The 24071-nt window shown below is 34.3% G+C and overlaps 2 protein-coding genes across 2 annotated transcripts; one reads left to right on the forward strand and one right to left on the reverse strand.

Moving 5' to 3' along the window:
* The first annotated feature begins 11899 nt into the window (after positions 1-11899).
* On the forward strand, positions 11900-13594 carry LOC115999936 (protein LURP-one-related 6). Its single transcript, XM_031239892.1, has 3 exons — positions 11900-12264; positions 12364-12612; positions 13185-13594. The coding sequence occupies exons 1-3, from the start codon at positions 12016-12018 to the stop codon at positions 13320-13322; spliced, it is 636 nt and encodes a 211-aa protein (XP_031095752.1). The 5' UTR covers positions 11900-12015; the 3' UTR covers positions 13323-13594.
* A 1794-nt stretch (positions 13595-15388) lies between these two features.
* LOC115999087 (cation/calcium exchanger 3-like) lies at positions 15389-17864 on the reverse strand. Its single transcript, XM_031238846.1, has one exon. The coding sequence runs from the start codon at positions 17484-17486 to the stop codon at positions 15597-15599; it is 1890 nt and encodes a 629-aa protein (XP_031094706.1). The 5' UTR covers positions 17487-17864; the 3' UTR covers positions 15389-15596.
* Between the last annotated feature and the right edge of the window lie 6207 nt (positions 17865-24071).

The following is a 24071-nucleotide window of genomic DNA, read 5'->3' on the forward strand; positions in this document are numbered from 1 at the left end:
AAAAAAAAAAAAAAAAAAAAAAAAAAAAAAGGAGGGAGAAAGCGTGAGAAACACCAAAGATGTAGGGTTAAATATGAACAGTGAAATCTTTGGCTCTGTCCTTTTCGCGGCTCTCAATGAGAGAGTTTCATCGAGCCGATTCACATTTTCTTTCTCTTTTTAAAATTATTTACTTTTATTTATTTATTTTAGGGTTTATTGTTATTATTATTACGGAGTATTAATGTGTGTCTCCCTCAGTGCTATTTCCCAAAGTACAAATGTCATTGTTTGATGGTGACGTCACATCCTCCATGTTTGGTAGATCTAAGCCTCCCGTCGTCCCTCGTCTCCCTAATAAACCTTTGGCTTAATAGTAAAAATGGAAATCTTTTGTCAACAACTTAACTACTATCATATTTCATGCACAATCATTTTTGTATAAATTTTAACTCTATAGCCAACTAACAATACAAGATAAGTCAACCGCACATATGCAATAGATTTGACTGAAAATATGTTAATAAGAATTAAACTCGTAACATTACACTTCTAAAATCACATTTCATTACTCAGTCATTATTTCAATTGGTTGCTTCATTTCTGTCTTCTTCTTTTATTATTTATTGAGGCTACTTTGAGATTATTAATTGCTTTTTGTTTGAAAATGATTATTAATTGTTATTTGTATTAGAGATTGTAATTATTATTATTAATTATTAATAACATATTTATTAAGTGAATGGTTGTTATTATATTATTATAAGAAGTAATATTAATCGTACCCCTACTTATTTATATACGCCATAGACATTTTTAAGTAAATCTTCCAAAGTAAAAATATAGAATGAAGCTCCAACATAAAAGCATCAATGAATTATGAGTTAAGTGTTTACCAAAAGAAATTTGATTTTATTTGTCTCATGTTTGAATTTTGACAACAAATTAAAAACAAATAGACCTTATCACATAATGATGCGTTCATTATCGTAATTTACCATGACATCTCAAACAAATAAAGACTAAATCATCTATAAATGAGGAAGTTATATTATAATTAAATAAATAATATGTCTTGATCATACATGAAATAATTGTTTAGTAAACAAATAGTGTTGACTGTAATATTTATATAACCTATTTCATTATTTTTTTAATGACTTAATTTGTGATAATGGTTGGTTGAAGCTAAGTATTTATGTTGACAAATTTGAATAAATCTCACGTTGTGAATGAAATAAGCAAAACATAGGAATTGTACTTTGTAAATTAGAAGGAGGAAATGTTATAGACTTATAGTCCATGTAGTGACTTAATGAATTAATTAATTTATAGTAATAAATATGTCATAATGACTTATAGTTCATGTAGTGACTTAATGAATTAATTAATTTATAGTAATAAATATGTCATAATGACTCTGAGACAAATGAACGAGGACGCCATATATAGGCCGTCCCTCTGTGTGTTGGGTGCTAGTGAGTGCTGAGTTCCTCCATCCTGGGTTAGTTCACCCTTCTTTCTTGATAAAAAAAAGTCATAATGAGTAAAAGTTGATTTTGGTGGTGAAGAAAAATAAGAGTATCGTTCTTAAGGAATAACTTAAATGAATTTAAGTAATGAGGGGTTAAAGCACGTGTACATATAGTGTTTGAAAGCTAATCAACATATCATTGAATATGACATGTTTTAATACTATATAATGTTAACAAATAAGTGAATTAAAAGATAATAGATGAAATAGAGGTTTGAACCAAACATCACTGCATAGAATCCTTTGTGTGTCTGAGGTTTAAGTTATGTAATTCTAGATGATGAACTTGGAAAAATGGTTTAAGTGCTAATGTCATTCTCGTGATCAACTGGACCATCAACTAATCTTAAGTCTCATTCTCATGGCAATTTAGCTAGATGAGACAATTCAACAAACACTTTGTGTGCCTATTTCCTTCGAACTCTATTTTCTCAAAGATAAGTAAGAAATATGAGAGGTATGACTATGGTGTAGCCATATTCTCATAGGTGAAACATCAATTCTAAATATCTCTTGCATAATTTGGCCACACTATGGAAGAGTAAATTCAATTTCACCCAATTCATAGAAAAGTTCATCATGGAGGCAATATAAATCCTAACTTATGTAATTCAATTCATATATGGATCCATACTCGAGGAAGTTTAATTCAAATCACTAAATATGTTTAACTACTCATAATTACATTTACAAAATAATAAGCAATTGAAATAATAATCATTGGATTCAAAACTACAAGATGTGTAAGAAGCAACAAAATGAAATAGAAAACATAACTTGATTAAACTTGACAAAGAAAATCTGAAAATTGAAGTGGAATGTTGTAATTACAAAGGAATTATTCCTCTAAATCTTCTAATTGATGATGGATTACAAGTGTGGAAATGTTCTAAGGAGGGTTTGTAGAGAGAAAATCTAGAGGGAGAACTAAGAAATTGAAAAGATAAATACAAAATAACTACTCAAAGGTATTTATAGTCTGAAGTTCGCGCGCCTACTGGACGAGGAGTCACGGTGGGACTCATGGTGTGAGTCCTACTGTGAGTCTCAATGATCAGAAACTGATCATTGAGATTCACGTGAGTGCTAGCTTGAGGCTCAAGGATCAGTTTATAATCAGCACACTCATGTTGGGACTCACATCGTGAGTCTCCTGATTAGAAGCCCGATACCAGGCTCACATTGACACTCACGGTGTGAGTGCCAACGTGAGCTCTTCCAGCTAGCCTTCACGCCACCATTTTGCTCATTAATTATCCTCTATGTAGAATTTCGTGAGAACCTGGGTTCGATTCTCCCTGGGCCAGCTCCTGTGCCTCTCAGAGCGAACGTGGGTGGACCCGGACCGTTAAACGGACGGAGAAAACCCCGTGGATTTACCAAAAAAAAAAAAAAAATCGTGTATGTCATCGGGTGCTTGCGTTACACCACAATGCCTCATTTTCTCCTAAGATTAACACCCTTTTATGCTTGCTTGCACCATTTCTTGATCTTTTCTTCCTTCAATAAAAAAAAAAACTCCAAATTAAGCATTGTCTCACCTTCTTTTGCTTAACATTTGAGCAAAAAACAAGCATAAATGAGCATAATTATAAGAAATTTCATTGCATATCAATTAGTTAATGAACTTACAATAATTATGACTTGATGTAATTTTAGGTTAATTAAGAACTTTAAAAAAACATATAAGTATGTGTGTCTCAATTAGATGTTTTTAATTATATATTTTTTATTTTTTATACTTTAATTTTGTTTATACAAGAAGAAAAATATGAAAATAAATTTATGCTAAAAAAATAATTTAGAGTTGAATTCGCCAATTTTATTTTTCCATTATCGAATTGCTTGCGTTGATATGGTCTTAACTTTTTTTCGGTGTGTCCGTTTTGCTAGAATTATTTTGATAGTTTAGAGCATTGTCTTTGGGCTTGTCACCAAATTTCAGCAAGCTGGAATTTTTTTGGTGCTCTATTCAACGTTTCGCTCACTCATGTTCGATTGATGAGGATGACTTGTCATGTTTGGAGGCTCTTAAGTGTGCTACGCTCGGATTTAAAAATTCTATGTAGGGTGAGGGGGGGGGGGGGGGCATGCTTTCGTGATTATGAGGCTCGTTGGCGGTGACTCTCGCTATTCATTGGAATTGGTAGCTTCTTTTGTGCTGGAAGATGAGGTGTTAGCGCTGGAGTTTGCTTTGCGTTGTGTGATTTATCAACTCTCGCTTTCTCATTGGTAAGCTACTTTTGTGTTGGAAGCTGAGGTGTTAATAGTTAATACTGTAGTTTGCTTTGCGTTAGTGTGATTTATCGGTTCTTGCTTCCTCGTTGGTAGCTTCTCGTATATGTAACAAACATTTTATTCGTGATTTAGTATTACATTTGCTAGTATAAATATTACATTTATATATTGACTCGACCTGATCCAATATATCTCACGGATAAGGATCCGTGATACGGTGTCACACAAGTGTGACGGTCAAAAGATGATAATGAATGTAATATATGTGTGTGTGAATAGATATGTGGCGAAAAAGAGTATATATAATATATGTAGTAATAGTTTTGTTCTTCAATTAGAGCATAGGAAAAAGTTTTTTTTTTTTTTTTTTTTTTTTTTTTTTTTTTTAAAANTTTTTTTTTTTTTTTTTTTTTTTTTTTTAGTTTCAAAAATGTTTTCTAACTTTTAAAATGAACCATTACTTAAGTAAATATATTTTAAAATTTTTTAAATTTAACAAAAAATTCAGTATAATTTTAAATACTAATACTAAATTAGACGTTAAACATTAAAATAAATTAAATTATAAATCATTTGAGACGACACACATTATCTAAAACATAAAGACTAAAGAGTATTAAATAATGGATTTGACGAAACAAATAAAGAAGTTTTTTTAAGAAGAAAACAAATAAAGAAAATGAAAAAGAGAAAAGCTGTGAATGTGTTTATGTGTTAGTTGACACAGTGGATGATTGTCGTGTAGGTGTAGCCATAGGCTATGTTATAGGCTACTGATAGGTATAGTTATGTAAAGCCAATTGAAGAGTGTAGTTTTGGATGATGGACGTGACGCTCACCAATTCCTTTACTCTCTTTAACTATTTGGAAGCTTTAGTCACTTCATAGTTCGTTTTCTTTGATTGATTGATTTCCTAAGAAACTATGCTTTGCTTATTACTCTCAAATCTTATTCCCTCCCTTTCTCTCGAGCGTAGCGTTCAATGATAAGTTACTTTTTTCATGTGGGTCCCAATACAAGTATCTTTACATCAAAATTTTGTGTGTGATAGTAAAAATTAGGAGTAGAAAATGAGAGTACATATTGTATTTTTCTTATTATTTTTTGAGTTCTACTACATGTACTCCAAATTTTACTCTCACTTTTATTCTATGATGTGGCAACCAAAGATTAGATATTTTCATCATGTAGGTGTCAGATAAAATGTCTACATCAAGGATTTGTGAGAGTGAGCAGAAGTTGGAAATAATAAGTGAGACTCTGTGTAGTATTTGTTGGTAATGCTAGCTCAGGCCGTGTACCATGGGAACTGATAGATTTAATTAACTCGGGTAAACCGAATTAATAAACCCGATAAGATTTAAGGGGATTGACAAGATAGGATAAAACGATGAACAAGGTAATGATAAGACAAAGGTAAATAATCTCGGGAATTAAGTTTGTATTAAGTCAATAGGAAATGCTATTACAATAGTAGATTCAAATAATAACAAGACAAGACTACTAGTCAGACAAATCGTGTCCTAACTGGACATTTATGAACTCTTTTATACTAACTTAGGCCTAACAAACCCGGAGGAAATGGCGGGGGGTCATCCTAACGGCCCTGGACCGCACGACCCGGGCATGCGAAGACCAATCCCTTTGGCCGAGGGCTGACCTCGGCCAAAGTGACGGGTTCGGCCAAGGGCGGACCTCGACCAAGGCCGACCTTGGCCGAGGGCGGACCTCGGCCATGTATCCTGGCCGAGGACTGACCTTGGCCAAACCCTTGGCTGAGGCTGACCTCGGCCAAGGTAGCAACCTTGCTCACCCCGGACCCACTCCACGTTGTTCTTGCTTCGGGCTCTGCTCGTGATTATTTCATCAGGAACATTAATAATTCAATTTATTCCCCGAAATATTATGTGTACCTGTAATTTTCTAAGACTATTTCAAGTGAGTTTTTTGTGGACATCCTTTATTAATTTATATATGTGGTTATGAGAGTTTGTACGTGACTCCTATCAATCACAACATGCTATAAATTCTCTCATTTGGCCAATTTCATCATCAATAAAAAAAACAATTTCCTTTATTTCCTTTACTTTATTTTCTTAGCGTTTATAACTGAGAAATGTTACTGCATTCCTACTATAGTTAACGGGTGCACGTTATTATATAATAGTTGTGTAATCTTGGGAAACAACACCGTTCTTTACGCATTGCATTTGGGTACCAGCGAAATTGTTCTAAAAAGCAGTGAGCTTTTTCACGTAATAGCCTAGTATCAGTTTTCCCAACAATTTTTAGAACAATTATTGGCTCTATAGCTCCTTCTGTCATACCCGATCTCTCTAAGATAGCCACACTCGGCGGGAAGAATTACAAGTGCTGGGCATAGAGAATGCTCATCTTTTTCCAACAATTAAAGTTGGCCTATGTGTAGTTCTTAGACGCACCCGAGCTAACTCAAGTGTTCCCTTTGCTCTGTCCTGAACCTAACTACACTCCTGGACAAGAAACTGGTGTATCCCGGGCACAATATTGCAGTCAGAGGATATCTTATTAGGTAAATGAACGACAACGTTGTGAATTAAAGAGTTGGCAAAAAGTCATTTGGGAAACCCTGTCAAAGAAATATGGTGGCGATCCGATGACGCTGGAAGACGAAGGTGCGCTACCGCAAGATTCATGGATTTCCGAATTGATGGCAGTCATCCCATCATGGAACAAGTTCATGACTACGAAGTCTACACCATCCATGTCTAACTATCATGACAAGCTCAAGCATAAGAGTAACCATATGACTCTGGAGGAAGTGATTCAACACCTCCAAATTGAAGAAAATAAGCACCTCAAAGATAGGGGTGCCACTTCTCTTCTTAATTCTGTTAGAGCTAGCATTGTTGAAACCAATGTCAGAAATGACATGAAAAAGGCATAGAAGACAACCAACAAAAATCACGGGAATTTCAAAATGAGCGACAAAATTAGGAAAATTCAAAGGGGACTACTTCGTGCGCGGTAAGCAAGGACATCGAGCATACAAGTGTTACCAAACCAATGAGGAGCAAAAGCCAAACCTCAAGCTAATCTAACAGAGCAATATGATGTTATAGTGGCTGTCATCTCAGAAGCGAACGTGATAGAAAACCACTCTAGCCAAATTGATTGTGGACGTTGGAGCTTCTCAACTCCTCTGCACCAACAAAGCCTTATTCACCAAATTTGAGAAAAAGTAAAGGTGAATAAGTATTCACGAGAAATGCAAGCAGCTTAGAAGTCCTTGGAAAAGGGGAGATATTACTCAAGCTTAGTTCTGGTAAAACTCTTGCCTTAAATAATGTTATTTATGTGTCTTCCCTGCGTAGGAACCTAATCTTTGAAGCATTATATTGCTTAACAAAGTTGGGGTTAAGCTAGTTTTTATGCTGATAAGCTTGTTATGACCCGTAGTAGGGAATATGTGGGGAAAGACTACATGGATGGGGGCTTATTTGTACTTGAATGTTATGTTTTCTCCACTGCTATGAATAAGACCTCTACTTCTGCTTATATTGTTGAGTCTTTTAAACTTTAGCACAACATGTTAGGTTATGTTGGCCTTAAGTCCTTAAATCGATTAAATTCTTTTGGACTTTTGTCTAACCTAAAAAATACTCCAGTTGTCCCATTATATTTTAATTTTCCTACTTACTATTCATTGGTCAAACAAACTCTTTTTTTTCTTTGTTTATTTTCTTTAGTATTTTTTTTTTACTTATTTTTAAATTTATTTTTTGTGTGTTTATACTTTTAATGTATAAATTTTGTATAGTAATACTAAACTTAATATTATAAAAAAATAAAAATAACTTCAATCGAGTCTCGTTAACTGAATCGGACATATAAAGTGGGATGAAGGGAGTAATGATTTTGATTAATGTTTTGTTTGCGCGGAAGCAAAACATGTGAGAAAACATTTTCAGTATGCAATTGAAAGGAAAATTCAACTTTTAGAATTAATTCATACTAATTTAGCTTATTTCAGAAATACTGAAAACAAAGGTGGGAAAAGATATTGCATCACCTTCATTGATGATTTTTCAAGGTTTTATAAAATCAATCTTTGGAGAACTGAAAATGAAGCTGAACAAACATTTCTTATCTATAAAGCAAGAAGTAGAAAACCAGTTAGATCATATAAAATCAAGATAGAGGTGGAGAATATGAAACCAACTTTCTCAAAGAAGTATGTGAGAAGGAAGGTGTGATACATGATGTATCTGCCCCCAGTACGTACCCCACAACAAAATGGCATAACATAAAGGAAAAATAGAACCATTAAAGAAACGATGAATTCTATGCTCATTAGTTTGGAGTTACCCAATCACGTGTGGGGAAGTTATTTTATTAGCAAGCTTTATAATTAATAGAGTACCTATAGAGATTTTGACAAAACCCCTTATGAACTCTGAAAAAGGTTATGCCCTAAACCTAAAATATTTGAAAGTGTGGAGGTGCTTAGCTAAAATTGGGGTACCTTCCAGTAAACGTGATTCAATTGGTCCAAGGATATTTGATGCTATATTTGTTGGCTATGTAGAAAATAGTGACGCATATAAATTTATGCGTATATATGGTTACTCTCTATGTGAAGCTAGAGATTCTGAATTCTTTGAACGTGTCTTTCCTATAAAGTTGAACTCTACTAGTCATGATGTGCATTTAATTAACTGATGCTTCTTCATCTTCGGCTCCTACGTCAAATCTAAGGGATGACTTAGATTAACTGAGAAGGAGCAAACGATAGAGAACTGCCACAAACTTTGGCTCTAACTTTATTACTGCCTTCTCTTTTGAATTGCATGATATTGATGATTTAAATGAACAATTTGTTTATTTACACATGCTTAAAGAGGAGCCAAAGACTTTTGAAGAAGGCATGCGGTCAATAGATGCAAACTTCAGGAAAAAAACCCATAAATAGTGAATTAGACTCAATTAAGTCTAATCAAACTTGGGAACTAGTACATTTACCTTAAGGATCTAAACTCGTTTGCCTTTAAGTATTGATTCTCCACTACTCAGGTCACTAGGTCAAATCCGCTTAGAAAATTACATCTACACATAATATTTCAAGTGACTTTTTTTGTGGACAACCTTTCTTAATTCATATATGTGGTTATGAGAGTTTCTGGCTCCTGTTAATCGCAACATGCTATAAATTCACTCTCATTCATCCAATTTTATCTTCAATAAATAATTTTTTTTTTTTAAATACAACATCCTTTCTTTCATTTGCTTTATTTTCTTAGTGTCTATATCTGAGCACTGTTAATGCATTCATACAATAGTTAACGGGTGCACGTTACTATAGAATAGCTAACGCCTTTCTTTACGTCTTGCACTTGGGTACCGCCAAAATTGTTCTAAAAGGTAGTGAGCCTTTTAATTTCATGCCACAACTTTTAATTCCCGTTGTAATATTAGTTTTCCTGATAGTATTTTCCTTATTTTTAATAGATTAATGTTTTCTGCCGTTGACGGTGTGCATGACCCCAAACTTTGGCCTGAGCTGCTAAAACTATAAGTTAGGTGCTCGAGCACTTGAGCTAGCCCTATGCGATTGCATTGTTTCGTTCTTTCTTTTTAGAACATAATAGTTTCATCGAACTATATCCTGAATCTAATGATTCATTCAGACTCATGATGATGTAAAATCAAATCAATATAGTTTTGAGACTCAACACTAAATTGAATCTTCTACGCACAAAAAGTCAATCAAAATCCAAACTCCAATATTTGTGACAAGAATCGAACCATACTCTGTCAGTAGAAGCAAGTTTTAAATGAGACTTCTTATCTGGTATACTTTGTTTAATTGTTTAGAGTTGACCTGTGTTGAACTCCAATCACAATGGCCCATCTCTCTTGTCTTTAAAATTTAGTAGATGAGGTTAATTACTAGATATGTCTCAACATGACTCGGTTTCAATTTTAATTATCCTAATACGTGTATACTGATTCCGATTGTCCTAATATTTGTGCACCGGAAAATAATGATGTGTGCAACGGAATTGACCGAATGGGTTTTGGCAAGAATTAATTTGTGGTCTTCATTTATGAGAATTATGTTCATCCAGCGGTCACACTTTTTGGAGCTAAATTTCGAGTGAATTTTATGATAATAATAGGTACGTAGTTTAGTTGAATATAACATATGGGATGTTTGGGATGGTGGGCATGAAATGGAGATTTTATAGACACGACAATGACTTTTTGTCTTTCACAAATAAGTTGAAGCCTGGAGAGGATGCGTCCATTTTATCACCAAAAACTTTGCCTTAACTTGAGTCGATGGTTTCCTTTTGTTAGTTTTCAAATCTTCCTTTTCCTAGTCTTTAATCATAGGCCAAGCATGCTTCCTTGTCGGAACTCTTTTCTCCCTTTTTTCTTTCCATTTTCCATTTTCCCAGGAGGTTGTTTGTTTGGTTTTCTGGGCCTATATTTTTCAGGAATTAGGCCCAAATAGCAATCTAATCTCAGTGGTTTTGGATCCAGTTTGTATGATTACAAGCATTTCATATAAACCTAGTTTAGAAATTCTCTTGTCTTATTTTTTTCCCCTTAATTATAATTTTGAAAGCAAGCCAAAGACCTTGTGGTTTAGTGGCACCCGGTGTCCCGGTTTACACTCCCAGCCTCAATGTGGAGACAACTGTTGACTCTTTATGCTTCAGTAGGAGGAAAACAAGGATACACGAAGGAGCACATACTGAAGAGTAGGAGGAGAACAAGGATACACGGAGGAGTACATACTGAAGGCTAATTCATCTAATTTAAAGAAGGTAAACACGTCCAAATCTCAGCATGGTGCCCCACAAAAAAAAAAAACTTAATTTATAGGAAAAAGAAAAATATCCCCAAAAACCCATATTCCCATTTGTTAAAAACTCACTTTAATTTTTTCTCTGCAAAAATTCTAAAAATACATTGATGTAGATGCTCTAATCCTAGAAATGCTTTATTCATCACTCGCAAAATGTCTACCTTATTCCGGAAACATATTTAATGAGTGAATTGATCGAACTACAACTACAACTAGTGCAGGTCAAATTCTTCCCTTCTTCAAATAATTATTCCCTTTTCTAATTATTAGGTTGCCAAACTTCAAAAAGCTTACGTACCCTTTGTTGAATTTTACGTATAAATATACATATATAATGAAGATATAACATTTATATATGCGTGTGTTTGATAAGGTTGAAAGTTGAAACTCAAAAGCAATGAGCTGGGAGCATATAGTTGGTAGCATTTGAGGTCCATGCACAGGCTACGTACAAGAAATTGAAGTATGTTACCACCACCTTTTCAACATGGAATATATGTTAAAGTCCATAAGATTCTCGACCCTTTAGAAATACAGACTTTATTTTAACAACAAACTCGAGTTTATATTAACCAAACCTAAGATGAGATTTATGGGAAAGCCTGCCGTTACTATCTATAGCTGGTTGACTCAAATTAGGAAAGTCAATAGACTGGTTTTACGAGGAGTCAAATTACTTGGAACCTATTGGTTACCAAGCCAATTGTTCGATCAACTTACTTGGGGTTATCCTAACACGGGATTCATCTTTCGATTTTGATATGATGCACACATGTGTGTTATACAATTTCATATGCTCCAAGATTGTGAAATGATATTTAAGTTAGGGCTAAACCTCAACGGTTAAGATAACTTTTATGGTAGAGTTAGAGTCGTGACTTGAGTGTGTTAGGATCAGGATCAAGCACTCACCGCTAATCTAAAAATCTCCCACCCATTGCTGGACGCATCCGTCCTAACAATCCCGCCTCAGCTCCCAGCACGCTCAGATACCAAATATTAGGACTGAACGAACGCTTACTACTATGCCAAAAGTTATAACTCGTAGCGAATGCAAACTTTATTTCCTTATATACTGCCATTTTTTTGAGAAACAGTGTGCTAGACTTAACTCTTAATCCCGCCAAAAGCTACCACTTGATTATATTGTTTTGTGAAGTGTATCGATCAACTCGTATACGATAATCATTAGCGAAGCGTGCATGTGCCAATTACATGGGCAGATAGCGGTGCCCAACACACAATAAAGTTCCGAGGTGTCCTAACGAACATGCCAAACGTTTGACTTTTGGAACGCCCATACCACAATTCACCCCAACATTTACGTATAAATACAATATAAGCCTGGGAAATGGGAATCAAATAAAAGACAACATTGAATTGAGATAAGACGAAGATCGAAGCATCCCAATGGGGTCCAAAGCAAGCGGCCGCACCATCAAAATCATGCCTATAGTTAGCAAACTCCACTGCTCCGTCTCCGAGGAAGTTCTGGTGGTCCGCCACCGCCCCCACGTCGTTAACGGCGGCGGTTTTGTGGTCACCGATAGCGCTCAAAACCCTGTTTTCAGTGCTGATGGGTGTGGAGTTCTTGGGAACAAGGATGAGATTATTCTTAGAGATAGTTATGGAAGTCCTTTGCTTCTTATACGACGAAAGGTATCCACTTTTTTTTTCCTGTTCACCATAATCAGATCAACCTTATTTTTGGATGAAATTAGTGTTATTTAAGCAATTTTAGGGTTTTGTTTTTTTAAGGGAGGGATAGTTGAAGTGCTAAGCATGACAAGGAAATGGAAGGGGTACACAACAGAATTTGAAGGATCTCAGAAGCTGGTTTTTACCTTAAAGGAGCCAAATTCATCGTGTTTCTTGAAGAACATTCCAGTCAAAATTTCAATTGAATCAAGCCATTACGGTAGTGATCACCGGAGTTTCGCGGTCGCCGGCTACTTCCCCGATAGGGTTTGCAGCATCGTTGATTCTCTCGGCAATGCCATAGCACAAGTAAGTTACAAATGTACTGCATAGTGCACCTGTTTTATTATATTCTTTCTAATATAAGATTAACCTTAGGATATCAATTGTACTCTGACAAAAAATTCAACTCTATATCTTGACTGAAAATCGGAAAAAGGAGGCAGGGATGATAGGAACTTTTAGTTTCCCATAAGAGAAGGGGAGTACTCTCTCCGCTTTGCTCCCTCCCTTTAAAATATAAATATATAAGTATTTTAGTCACACTACACAAACACATACATACATGCATGCATACATATATATATGTTGGAGATGGAGAGATTTTTTTCTTCCCCAAGAGATGGAGACGGAATGTGGGGGTGGGGGGGGGAGGGGGGAGTGAGGGGTATGCCCATCGCCCCCACCCCACCACGTTGATATTTCTAATTAATATAGAAGTTGTTCGAAAGGGATAGTTGCATGCGTAAAATGTTATTTTTGTATTAGAAGATTTTGAGTTTGATTTTTGTCAACACTTTTTTGATTGAGCTTGTTGTACATGATCTCTGTAGTCCGATTTATCTCTTCTGCGACCATAAATTTTGATTTGAATTTTGTAGGTTGGTGGGTGTAAAGAAATAGAGATGGAAAGCAAGGATATATACAATGTGACTGTAAAGCCAGGGATTGATCAGGCCTTTGTTATTGGAGTAATTGCAATTCTAGACTACATATATGGTGGATCCACCAGATGCTAATTCTTCTAAGCCTGCCAATCAACACTATTTAATTATTTGTGAATTTATTTATATTATACATAACATCTGCATCTCATGGATAAAACTAATTCAGTCGAGTCTCGATTGGATTCAATTCGAGACAGTTTTCCAATTAAGTGCGTTGGTGTATACTATACATATGAATTTTAATTTGTCATTTGATTAATTAAGTAGATATGATGTTAGTAATTACTCATGATTAACATAATGTCCTTTTCCTTAATTGAACAGATTAACGTTGTCGTGTGGTATTTTATGTTTGGTTGGTGCAATTAGTACGAAATTAATTAAAATCTTAACTTGTAATGCATATTAGCACATGTGACTTTTCAATCGATTTGACTAATATGGGCATTTTTCAAAAAAAAAAAAAAAAAAGTTAACACAATCACATCAGCTAACAAGTACGTAGTAATTGTCAAACACTCTCTTGAATAGGGGTGTAAATGAGTCGAGCGGCTTGCGAACCGCTCGGTCAAATTCGAGCTCGAGTTCTAATATCTTTGGCTCATGGCTTGACGAGCCATATATATAATATTAAAATTTATAAAATTAAAATTTAAAATACTAAAAATTTAAAATCAAACAGATTAAATTCGAGCTCAAAATTGAACTCAAGCTTGAATTCAAGCACGAACTCGAGCTCGAGACCGAACTCGAACAAATGAGCTGCTCGAAAATTGCCAAGCTCGAGCTCGAGCAGGGCCTTCATTAATGAGCTCGAGCTCAAGCCACCCAAGGCTCGAACTCGGCTCGACTCGTTTAAACCCCTACTCTTGAGTCTCATAACTCTTGTTAATTTTTTTGAATATCATAACTGTTGTTAATAATGTTTTAAGTAAAAATTTTATATATGGATAATTATAAAAATATAAGTTTTCTCATAATAGTTCAAATGTAGGCTAACAAGGAGAAAATATAATTTATGGACTTCCGAAATTTTAAATAACTTCTTGAATCGATTGGCTACGCAATAGGTTTATTCCAATCTTTTGTCACACGTATAAAATATGGAACCGAATAAAACTTTAGAAGAATAAAAAATGGAATCGGTATAATTTATTTAAAAGTTAATTAAGTATCTTAACTTTTTTTTTATTAATGAAAAAATTATCCCGTTACTCAAATACGTTCTGGGTGACAGAAGATTCATAGTTGACTTGCTAAAATCAAGAAAGTCCACATATAACTTACATGAGAAGTTGAATTTGAAACATTGTCTAATCGTTTAACCAATTTCACTGAGTTATACCAATTAGGTACTCCGTATCTTTTTATTCATTAGCTACTATAAATTAATTGATCCACCTTACTTTAAAATTATATATATATATTACTAAAATACAAATCATATACTGTGATAGTAAAACATTTTAGTCCTTCCGATATTAACCTATGACTTGTAAGATTGTCGTTTTCATTCATTCATGTAAAATGCTGCGGTTCACCGCCCATTCAATGTGATCAGGAATCCTAAGAAATCGTACGTGGTACTAACTGGAAAAACTTAATAATCAAGAAAATGAGTTGAGACCCAAACCGTGTATTGCATTCGTGTTCCCATTGCGATAAGATTCCTACATACGAAATGCAGCAAAATTACCCAAATCTTCCTTCTTAAGAAACAAGAATCCAGTGAAAAGGAAAGCCCAACTAGCACTCCCCACTCGCTCTTGCTTTTCCTACAAAACTTCTCGTTTTTCAAACATTGTTTCAAAGGCAACTTATTAGTCGCAGACCGACCTGCACTGCGTTTAACCATTACTTTAATACTTTTTAGACCTCAGACCCACCCGAGAATTAGTCGCAGGTTGTTTGGTTCCGCAGGTACCATAAAGCTTTAATTTAGAGCTGAAACCCAATATTGAGCATATAAAGTATAAATAGGTAATCTTGGAACAACCCAGCCAAATTGATGTTAATCATAACGTTACAAATTCAACTCACAATGACCTATTGGCCTTTTTGATTTGAAGTCGATCAGTTGTGGGCAACCTACACTGGTTTACCTTGACAAGAACAAGATAATTTTTGTCTGGACAATATAGATTAAACCTAGTCATTTTGTAGGAAACAAAATGGCTCATCATTCATCATATATGACACAAAATGGCTCATCATTCATCATGGATGATGATAACAATTCAGGGGTGTAACAACTAGATATTCATTTCATGCATCTCAAAATATATTAGGAAAACTTAATGGCATGCCAGGGGAATGGGGGCTATGGTATCTGTACAAAGGTTTATGCTAATTGAGGTTAGCTTGGGAGGAGAGCGAGCCATCGCCCATGGCGATGCTAGCTCGAACGGATAGGAACACTAAGTACAAGGTCATAAGTCCCAAGCCTAACAATTTGCTGGGGCGCATCTCGTTTCTTGGCAGCACAACGAGGGCGAACAGCAGGGCCAGCACCAGAAAACCGAGGGTGTAGTACAGGCTGGTGTCTTTCGGGATTGTGTAAGAGCCCGGCCTTTGGGACCATGCCCCGAGCAGCAAGGAGATGCCTAGGCCGATGAGGGTGTTGAACATCGGGCCAGCGTAGCATCCTGACATTGCGATCTGGACGCCATCCCCATTTTTCATTGCCATCGCGACGTTGGCCATGAGGTCGCCCAGGGAGTTGCCCCAGGCGAGGACTGTCAACGCGAGGAGGGACGGGTTGATCCCAAATACGATGCCAAACGAGACTAGCAGGGCGACTAGCTCGTTCGCCAGGATGTAGAACCACACAATGCTCATGAAGAAGCCACCAAAAATCCACGGGAACAAGAACCGTCGAGGCGGGTGATCACCTCTCGTGTAGATAAACGCTAGCCCTCCTAGCGTGCTCCCCACGATAGCACCAATGATGCACACGATCTCCCAGCCCGGGGAGCCTATGCTGTCTCGAGTGTTCCACAGAAATGCTAGCAGCAGAGGCGCCAAACTAGCACTGGCAACTGCATATACTTTAGACCACTGCTGCTCGTCGACTAGGGGGATAGTCAGACGCCTTGGGAGCATCAGAGGAACTTCTAGCAGCGAGAGCAGCTTGGAACACGAGAAAGGCGACCCCCGCTCATCGTCCCAACCCCACAAAGCCTCTCCAGGACTACTAGGAGCCACCTTCACTGCCTCATTCGAATAAATCGTTAAACTCGAATCCCATTTATGATTCGGAACCTTTTCAACCCCGGGAACTTCATCTTCAGAACCAGACTGCACAAGACTAGCACATAAAGACTCCTCTTCTATGCTTCCATTAGCTAATACTGGCAATAGAGGACTCATATACCTCCCACCATGTTTCCTTAACAACTCATTTGCAGCAACACAAACAGCATACACCACATAAATCCCGAGAAACCCAATCGCCACACCAACACTCACTTCACCAAGAACCAATATCAGAACAAGAGACACAGCAGCAAACAGGAAGAAACAGACATCCCGGATAAAGCATCTCTTGTCAATCCTAACACCCCCATCCGCCACACACAAGGCAACCGTCCCAGCAACAACCGTGGTCACGAAAACAGCTCCCCCGAGAACGCCATTCAGCCCCACAGCGCCCGAATCACTGCCCACAAAAGCAGCCACACTGGAGAACACATCAGGCGCCCCGTTCCCTAATGGAAGCAGAGTCACGCCTGCAAGCGTGGGCGGAAGCCTCAACAAACTCGAGAGGCTTTCGAGACACGGGCAGAAGTAATCTGCAGCAGTGTTACCCAATAAATAGAACAGGGCAACTAGCCAGATACCTAATACTAAGTACCCCAAACCAGAATACTTCTCACAATCACAGTAAAAGAACTCGATATAGTCCAAAAACCCACCCGAATTGCACTCAGGATTCGCCTTTAAGTACTCACATTTGGTATCATAACCCTCATGCTCATATATCCCACTGCAAATTTCTGAATCTTCATCAGAACTCCCCTCTTTTAAACCCTCAATTTTCTCAGCAATTCTCCTCCTAAGAGCCTCTCCATCACTACCATTATTCCTTCCAAGACCAGAAAGAACAAGAAAGGGTTTTTTGGAGACTGGATTCTGGAAGTGAAAAACTAAGAAAATAAACGCTAATGCACAGATTCCCTGGAAGACTACACGAAATTTCCACTTTTTCTTTAAGTAACAACTATTCAAAGCCTCCATTTTTCTTCCACAATCTGACACTTGGTAAACTAGAATATGACTATGACTATGATCATGATAATCTCATCATCTTTTCAAGATTCAACCTTTATATCATAAAGTTGTTCTAGCCTTGAGAAGTAGGGAAATTAGGAAATGGGTAAGCAGATATTCGCGGATAATTTCGAAATTTTAACTGGAATTCAAAATTTGCAAGCATATATTCTTTTCCCTCTTTCTCTCTCTCTACATATATACATACATCACGAAAAGAATAAAAGCTAGGCGCCTAGCATTTGAGTGTTGGCTGTACCTGTGAGAGAGACACACAGAGAGAGAGAGAGAGAGAATGAATGATGGAAGAAACTTCGTGGTGGTTTCGTACGCTCCTGCTTCTGTTTCCCTGAGTCTTTATAGGATGAAGTATGTGTCACGAAGAAGAAGAAGAAAAAGTGGGGAAATGAAGAAGAAGCAGCGCGTGTGCGCGTGTACACGTGGACACGCGGGAAAGTAGGAAGCCCGGGAACAGTGAATAATGGAACAACCGGCCACCGGGGAAGTTGGTCGACAAGCTTCCCTGGGTAAAATGCGTGTACTCTTATTTTTTCACTTTTAATTTTTACTCCTGAATCCTGGCCATATCAGGAAGTAAAAATGTAGAGAATACGATTTGAACTACTTAACTATTGGTAATATATTCTCAAAAAAAAAACTATTGGTAATATTAATTTATTTTTTTTGTAATGCTTTGGCGATTATAATAAGACTTTATCTATTATACACTTTTTAAGTAGTAGTTGTCAATTTTTTCATAAATCAATGAAAACAATAAATAATAAATTATTATATCCCGAATCATTGTTAACATTGCAAAGTGACCGTAGACACACACACACACACACACACACACACACACACACACACACACACACACACACATATATATATATATATATATTTAATATATAGCATATTCATTTTCTTTAATATTATAGGTTATTTTTTAAAATTTATTTGTAATATACTATTTAAAAATAAATCATTAATACATTAAAATGACCTTTTAATACATTAAAAATTAATATTTATAATGAATTATCAAACAATGTGGACTATGATCTACGATTCTACAATATAATTGTCGAAAGGTGGGACAGTGAATAATGATAAGAGATTCTTATGGTATGGCTTAGCAAATTATGGCCCACACAGTATTATGTGAACCATAACAAAAAGTATATTTTTAATATATTAAAAGTACATTATTTTTGTACTGAATGATATATTATATAAAATAATTTATTTTTAGTATTCAAATAATGTATATTTTTAATATATTAAAAGTATATTACTTGTGCATTGAATATACATTATTTGATAATATGATCCATATAACTGTATGACCATGATTACTATGTAGGCGGAGTCGAAATGTTTCTAGACAAAAATGCTTGGGCTAATTGGGCCTACAGGAAAAGTCCAAAAAGTTTGGCCAAGTTGCCCAATCATAGAGTCCAAATTTGGCACTACTACAAACTACAAAGTACAATCTTTGATGTTGTTAGCTTTGTTATTGTGCAAACTGAATAATTTAATAGAATTAATTCCGTTTTAGTAGGAGGTTAATATTTTAAGAAATAATATATTTCAAAAAGTAATTTGAGAAAATCAAGTTGATGGGGTTAGTTAAATCCAATCCTTATACAGTTATATCATAGATTAGGGTTCACAATTCACCGTAAACTATGATTTATCTATATGTATCTTATATTGTGAGGTTTTTTGTGTCTTGTCTTATGAAATATAGTACTTTAAGAGTATGAATTCTGCACCTAAAATTAGTAATTGTTCTTATGTTATGAATTTTTGTGTCTTATATTGTGAAATTTTGTGCCTAAAAACCCAAATTATGTACCCAAATTAGATTTGAAAAATAAGTAAAGTATATAACATGTGTATGTGTTGTGCTTTGTTGTGTCTTGTGTTATAAAATTATGTACCTTACGAGTATAAATTTTGTACCTCGTCATTTAAATTCAGAGTCCATAATGCTATGTAAACCCTAGTCCATGATATAAATTATTATCAGTTAAATATGGTACTAGGATCTATAAATATATTATTATTTTTAAACAACTGAATTTTTTATGTAATTACAATATAATTTTTTATATACTTAGTCTACCATACAAGGTGGACCAGATATAATTTTTCATCTTTTATTTTATTATTTACTTCAAAATTAATTATTTTAGATTTAAAAAAAAAAATCCATTTAGTGACGAGGAATCTACAATGATGTTGCATGCAGCATGCAAGTATGGCCTACAAGGTCGGCAGTTGTCGATTCCCTTTACATTACACTCCATCACAATTTACACTACACCTTTTACCCAATTATTCATCCGCATATATTTTACTCTATAATAAATAAATCATTTATTCATTCATTTACTTATTTAAACCCACTATATATTAACATAATCTATTGTTATTAGTGTAACAAGGAAGAAGATTCATGGGGGTCCCACCAAGTCACCAACTAACATCGGATATGTCGTGAAAGTGGCCTTCGCGCCCCCCCCCCCCCCCCCCCCCCCCCCCCCCCCCCNAACCCCCTTCCAAATTTTTCTTTTATTATACAGTTGATCTGGTCAAATGAAATTATAGTATAATTAAAATGGTACTTTAGTGTTGCTATAATGAAATTGAGTTAATTTCAGTAATGGTCCTCCGAATATGTTGATTTTTCAAAATTAGTCCCCGACTTTTAATTTGGACAATTTAGGTCCCTTGACTTTCAAATTCTTTCCAATATTGGTCATTTCGTCAAATTTTGGTTAAATTGAGGCCAAATGAAGGGGTAAAATTATCCGTTCACTTGTATACTCGTATTTCTTCTGTCCTATACGCTATATATATGAATATAATATCAGTCGAAGAGACATCGAATGAGATTATATGGCTTCGATTGAGACTTCGACTGAGATTATATTCATATATATAGCGTATAGGATAGGAGAAATACGAGTAATAATACACTAAACATGTGAACGGACAATTTTACCCCTTCATTTGACATCAATTTAACCAAAATTTGACGAAAGGACCAACATTGGAAAGAATTTGAAAGTCAAGTGACCTAAATTGTCTAAATTAAAAGTCGGAGACTAATTTTGGAAAATCAACATAGTCGGAGAACCATTGCTGAAATTAACTCTAATGAAATTAGTGTGTGTAAAAAATGAAACTAAAAAACATAGCTCATTCAACAATGTATATTGTCAAATAAAACTGTAGTATAATTTTTTTTTGAGTACTACTGACTCTGTTACAATGTAGTATCTGTTCATAGCTACTTTCTCAACCTACTGAAGCACAAAGAGTCAACAGTTGCCTCCATTGAGGCTCGAAACCACTCCCATCATCCATGTGGCAGTGTAAACTGGGACACCGGGTGATACTTTAGTGTTGTTATAATGAAACTAGTGTGGGTAAAAAATGAACTAAAATTCAGAGTCATACAATAACTTATATTGTCAAATTAACCTAGAGTGTAATTAAATTAATACTCTAACATTACTATAATTAAACTAGTATGTGTGAAAAATGAAACTATAAAATAGAGCTCATGCAATCATGTATGTATATTATCAAATGAAACTGTATTAGAATTAAAATGATACTTTGGTATTATTATAATTTATAATGAAACTATGAACAATGAAACTGAAAAACAAAACAACAATATTGTCAAATGAAACTGAATTTTAATTAGAATGATACTTACTTACTTCATGGACCACACTGTTACATGAACCATGATCCACAGTAAAATTTTCCTTAATTAATTCCATTTTCGTTTTAATTTAACTTACTCTACACTCTAATTACTTTGTACAGAGTAATAATTAACATTTGAACACCAAAATTTATATTTTCACATCAAATATGTAATATTTTTTTTATACAGAAATATTATGTCTTACATAAAACTAAGTATCGATTAAATCATGCATTCATATACGATATGATAATCACGTTTCACCAATTTAGCTACTTCTTATATATAGAGCTGACAATTTTTATTTGATCTGCTATACTGTATATAATTTCTTAGATTGATGATTGTAGACAAGATTTTAAAGTATGAAATTTTGATAGCTTTTTTTTTTTTTCATGTGTCGGAACAAAATAAGAATCTAAATTCTATAAGCAATCGATCAATTTTAGAATATTTCAAATTCAATCACAATCAGTGATGGATGGAGTGAATGATCATATACGCTAGTTATTGTTATATATGCAATTATGATTGCACAATTCTTATATCTGATCTTGTGAGTAGACTCAATTGTCAATATATATTATTATATAAAAATCAATAAATTTATAATGAAGAAACTGCGCTTGCATGGCATGACAGCCACATGTTAGTAGTCCAATAATTTGTACCAAAAGGGATGATAAATAGATAGAGCACAACTTTCTTATTTAAAGATTACAAATTCGATTATTGTCAATATTTAGTTAGACTCGCCGCACAAGGTTTTTATAGTGCGATTTATATCTCTTGTATCATTTAGGTACTACTCCCTCTGTCTCATTTTATCTGTCCTACTTACTATTCATTGGTCAAATTAACTCTTTTATTTATTTATTTATTTATTTTTTTATTATTATTTTTACTTATTTTATATTTTGATTTTTTGTGTTTAATAGTACTTTTAGTGTAGTTTCTAAATATATAAATTTTGTATATTAATATTGAACTTAATATTATGAAAAATTAAATTAAAAATAACTCCATTCAAGCCTCATTAACCGAACCAGACACATAAAATGAGACAAAGAGAGTATTACATAGGAGCACGATTTATTCAATACATACTTTTCAAATAATAGTTGTGAGTTTCTTTCGCGGTTTATAAAAAAAAACATAATTTATATATCAATCATATCTTATTTGGAGCCTAGATAATAATGTGATACTCAATATAATAAACTATATATATATATATATATATATATATATATATATATATATATATATATATGTTTGTTTATTTATTTATTTATTTATCTCATTTCTTACCTAACACATATTTTATGGAAAATGTATTAATTGTTGTAAAAAGTCTAGGCTGTTGTTATCGCACTGTTATATTTATTGCAATCAAAATTATGTCCATACACTCGCCAGATTGATTGAAAAGACTCATGAATATACACGCAAAGAACATTCATCTCTCTTTAGATGAAACTATGACTAATTCAATAAGTGCCAATAATATAAGAACTAAAATGCTAAATTCATATTTTAGTTATACATTATTATAAACAAAAAGACTAAACTTTCTCACCGCAGGGCATAACCTGTTCAATAGGTTAGTAGAGAGATAAATCATGATCACGTATACGGATAGGACTTCCTATGCGGAAAGAGCTCACCACAATGAGTGATGAGTTGTATATATATAAATATGCACACGGTATATATTTGGGATCAATTTTATAATTATTACAAACTTTTAAGTTTGCAATATTTATAAAACTAACTATGCCCCATTTATTCTTGTTTTTTTAGCAAAATAGCAATTAATCCAATCATCAACGGCTAATCTATCCAAATGAATGTATATCAATTCTCTCTCTCTCTCTCTCTCTCTCTTTAATGTAGGAGCATGTTTTCACATGAATTTTATATATATATATATATATATATATATATATATATATTAATTTATTTATTTATTTATATTTGAGGATGAGAGGGGTACGTGACAGATATTATTGTTAGGTATATATTTTTGTTGATATTAGGGCAATTTGGGATGGAGAGGGACATATGAGAACTGCATAAATGGGTAAAGTGGGAAAGGGATGGGGGAATTGAAAATGATAGAACACTGAGCTGAAGCCCTAATGCCTACAATTGGAAATGGCATCTTACATATATGGTAGGGTTTTCTTAGATTATTCTTTTTCAAATGTTTTCTTTGATTAAACAATGATGTTTTAATTTATTGAGTGTCTTCTGTACTAATTGATGTGATTTAACAGATATTGATGATGGAATTGAAAGGCAAAGTTCAAGAAAACCAAAGTCCTAAATTTAGTTAGACATTCTAATCAGTTGTTGAACAACTAATTGATATAATTTATCCTAACAACGAGTACACGGACAATTTTACTTTTGATGTTTCTGTATTACTTCGATCACGTTATCCCTTAATTTTGTTAAATAAGTTAAATTTGGTCGAAAATATTTTCATATAAAAAGGATGAATTTTAGTAAAAGTGATGATTTTGAATATTTTAGATTAAATTATTTAGTTGATCAATTTGAAAAAGTTGATTAATTAAAAGTGATCAAATGGATAGTTAATAGGTCAAAAATGGTAGTATCAATTTGGCATAGCCTTAATAATTTCTAGTGGATGGCGTTGCTATTTTTTCTTTTGGGTACATGAGAGAGAGAGAGGGAGAAAGAAAGAAAGAAAGAAAATGAATATAATTTAATCTAGGTTATACTATGTCAACACAATAATTTGCAAGAAAATGTAGAAGATGAATTTCCTTCAAAGGGGTTTTGTCAACGTGCAA

Source organism: Ipomoea triloba, chromosome 12 (assembly GCF_003576645.1).
Source record: "Ipomoea triloba cultivar NCNSP0323 chromosome 12, ASM357664v1".
NCBI lineage: Eukaryota > Viridiplantae > Streptophyta > Magnoliopsida > Solanales > Convolvulaceae > Ipomoea > Ipomoea triloba.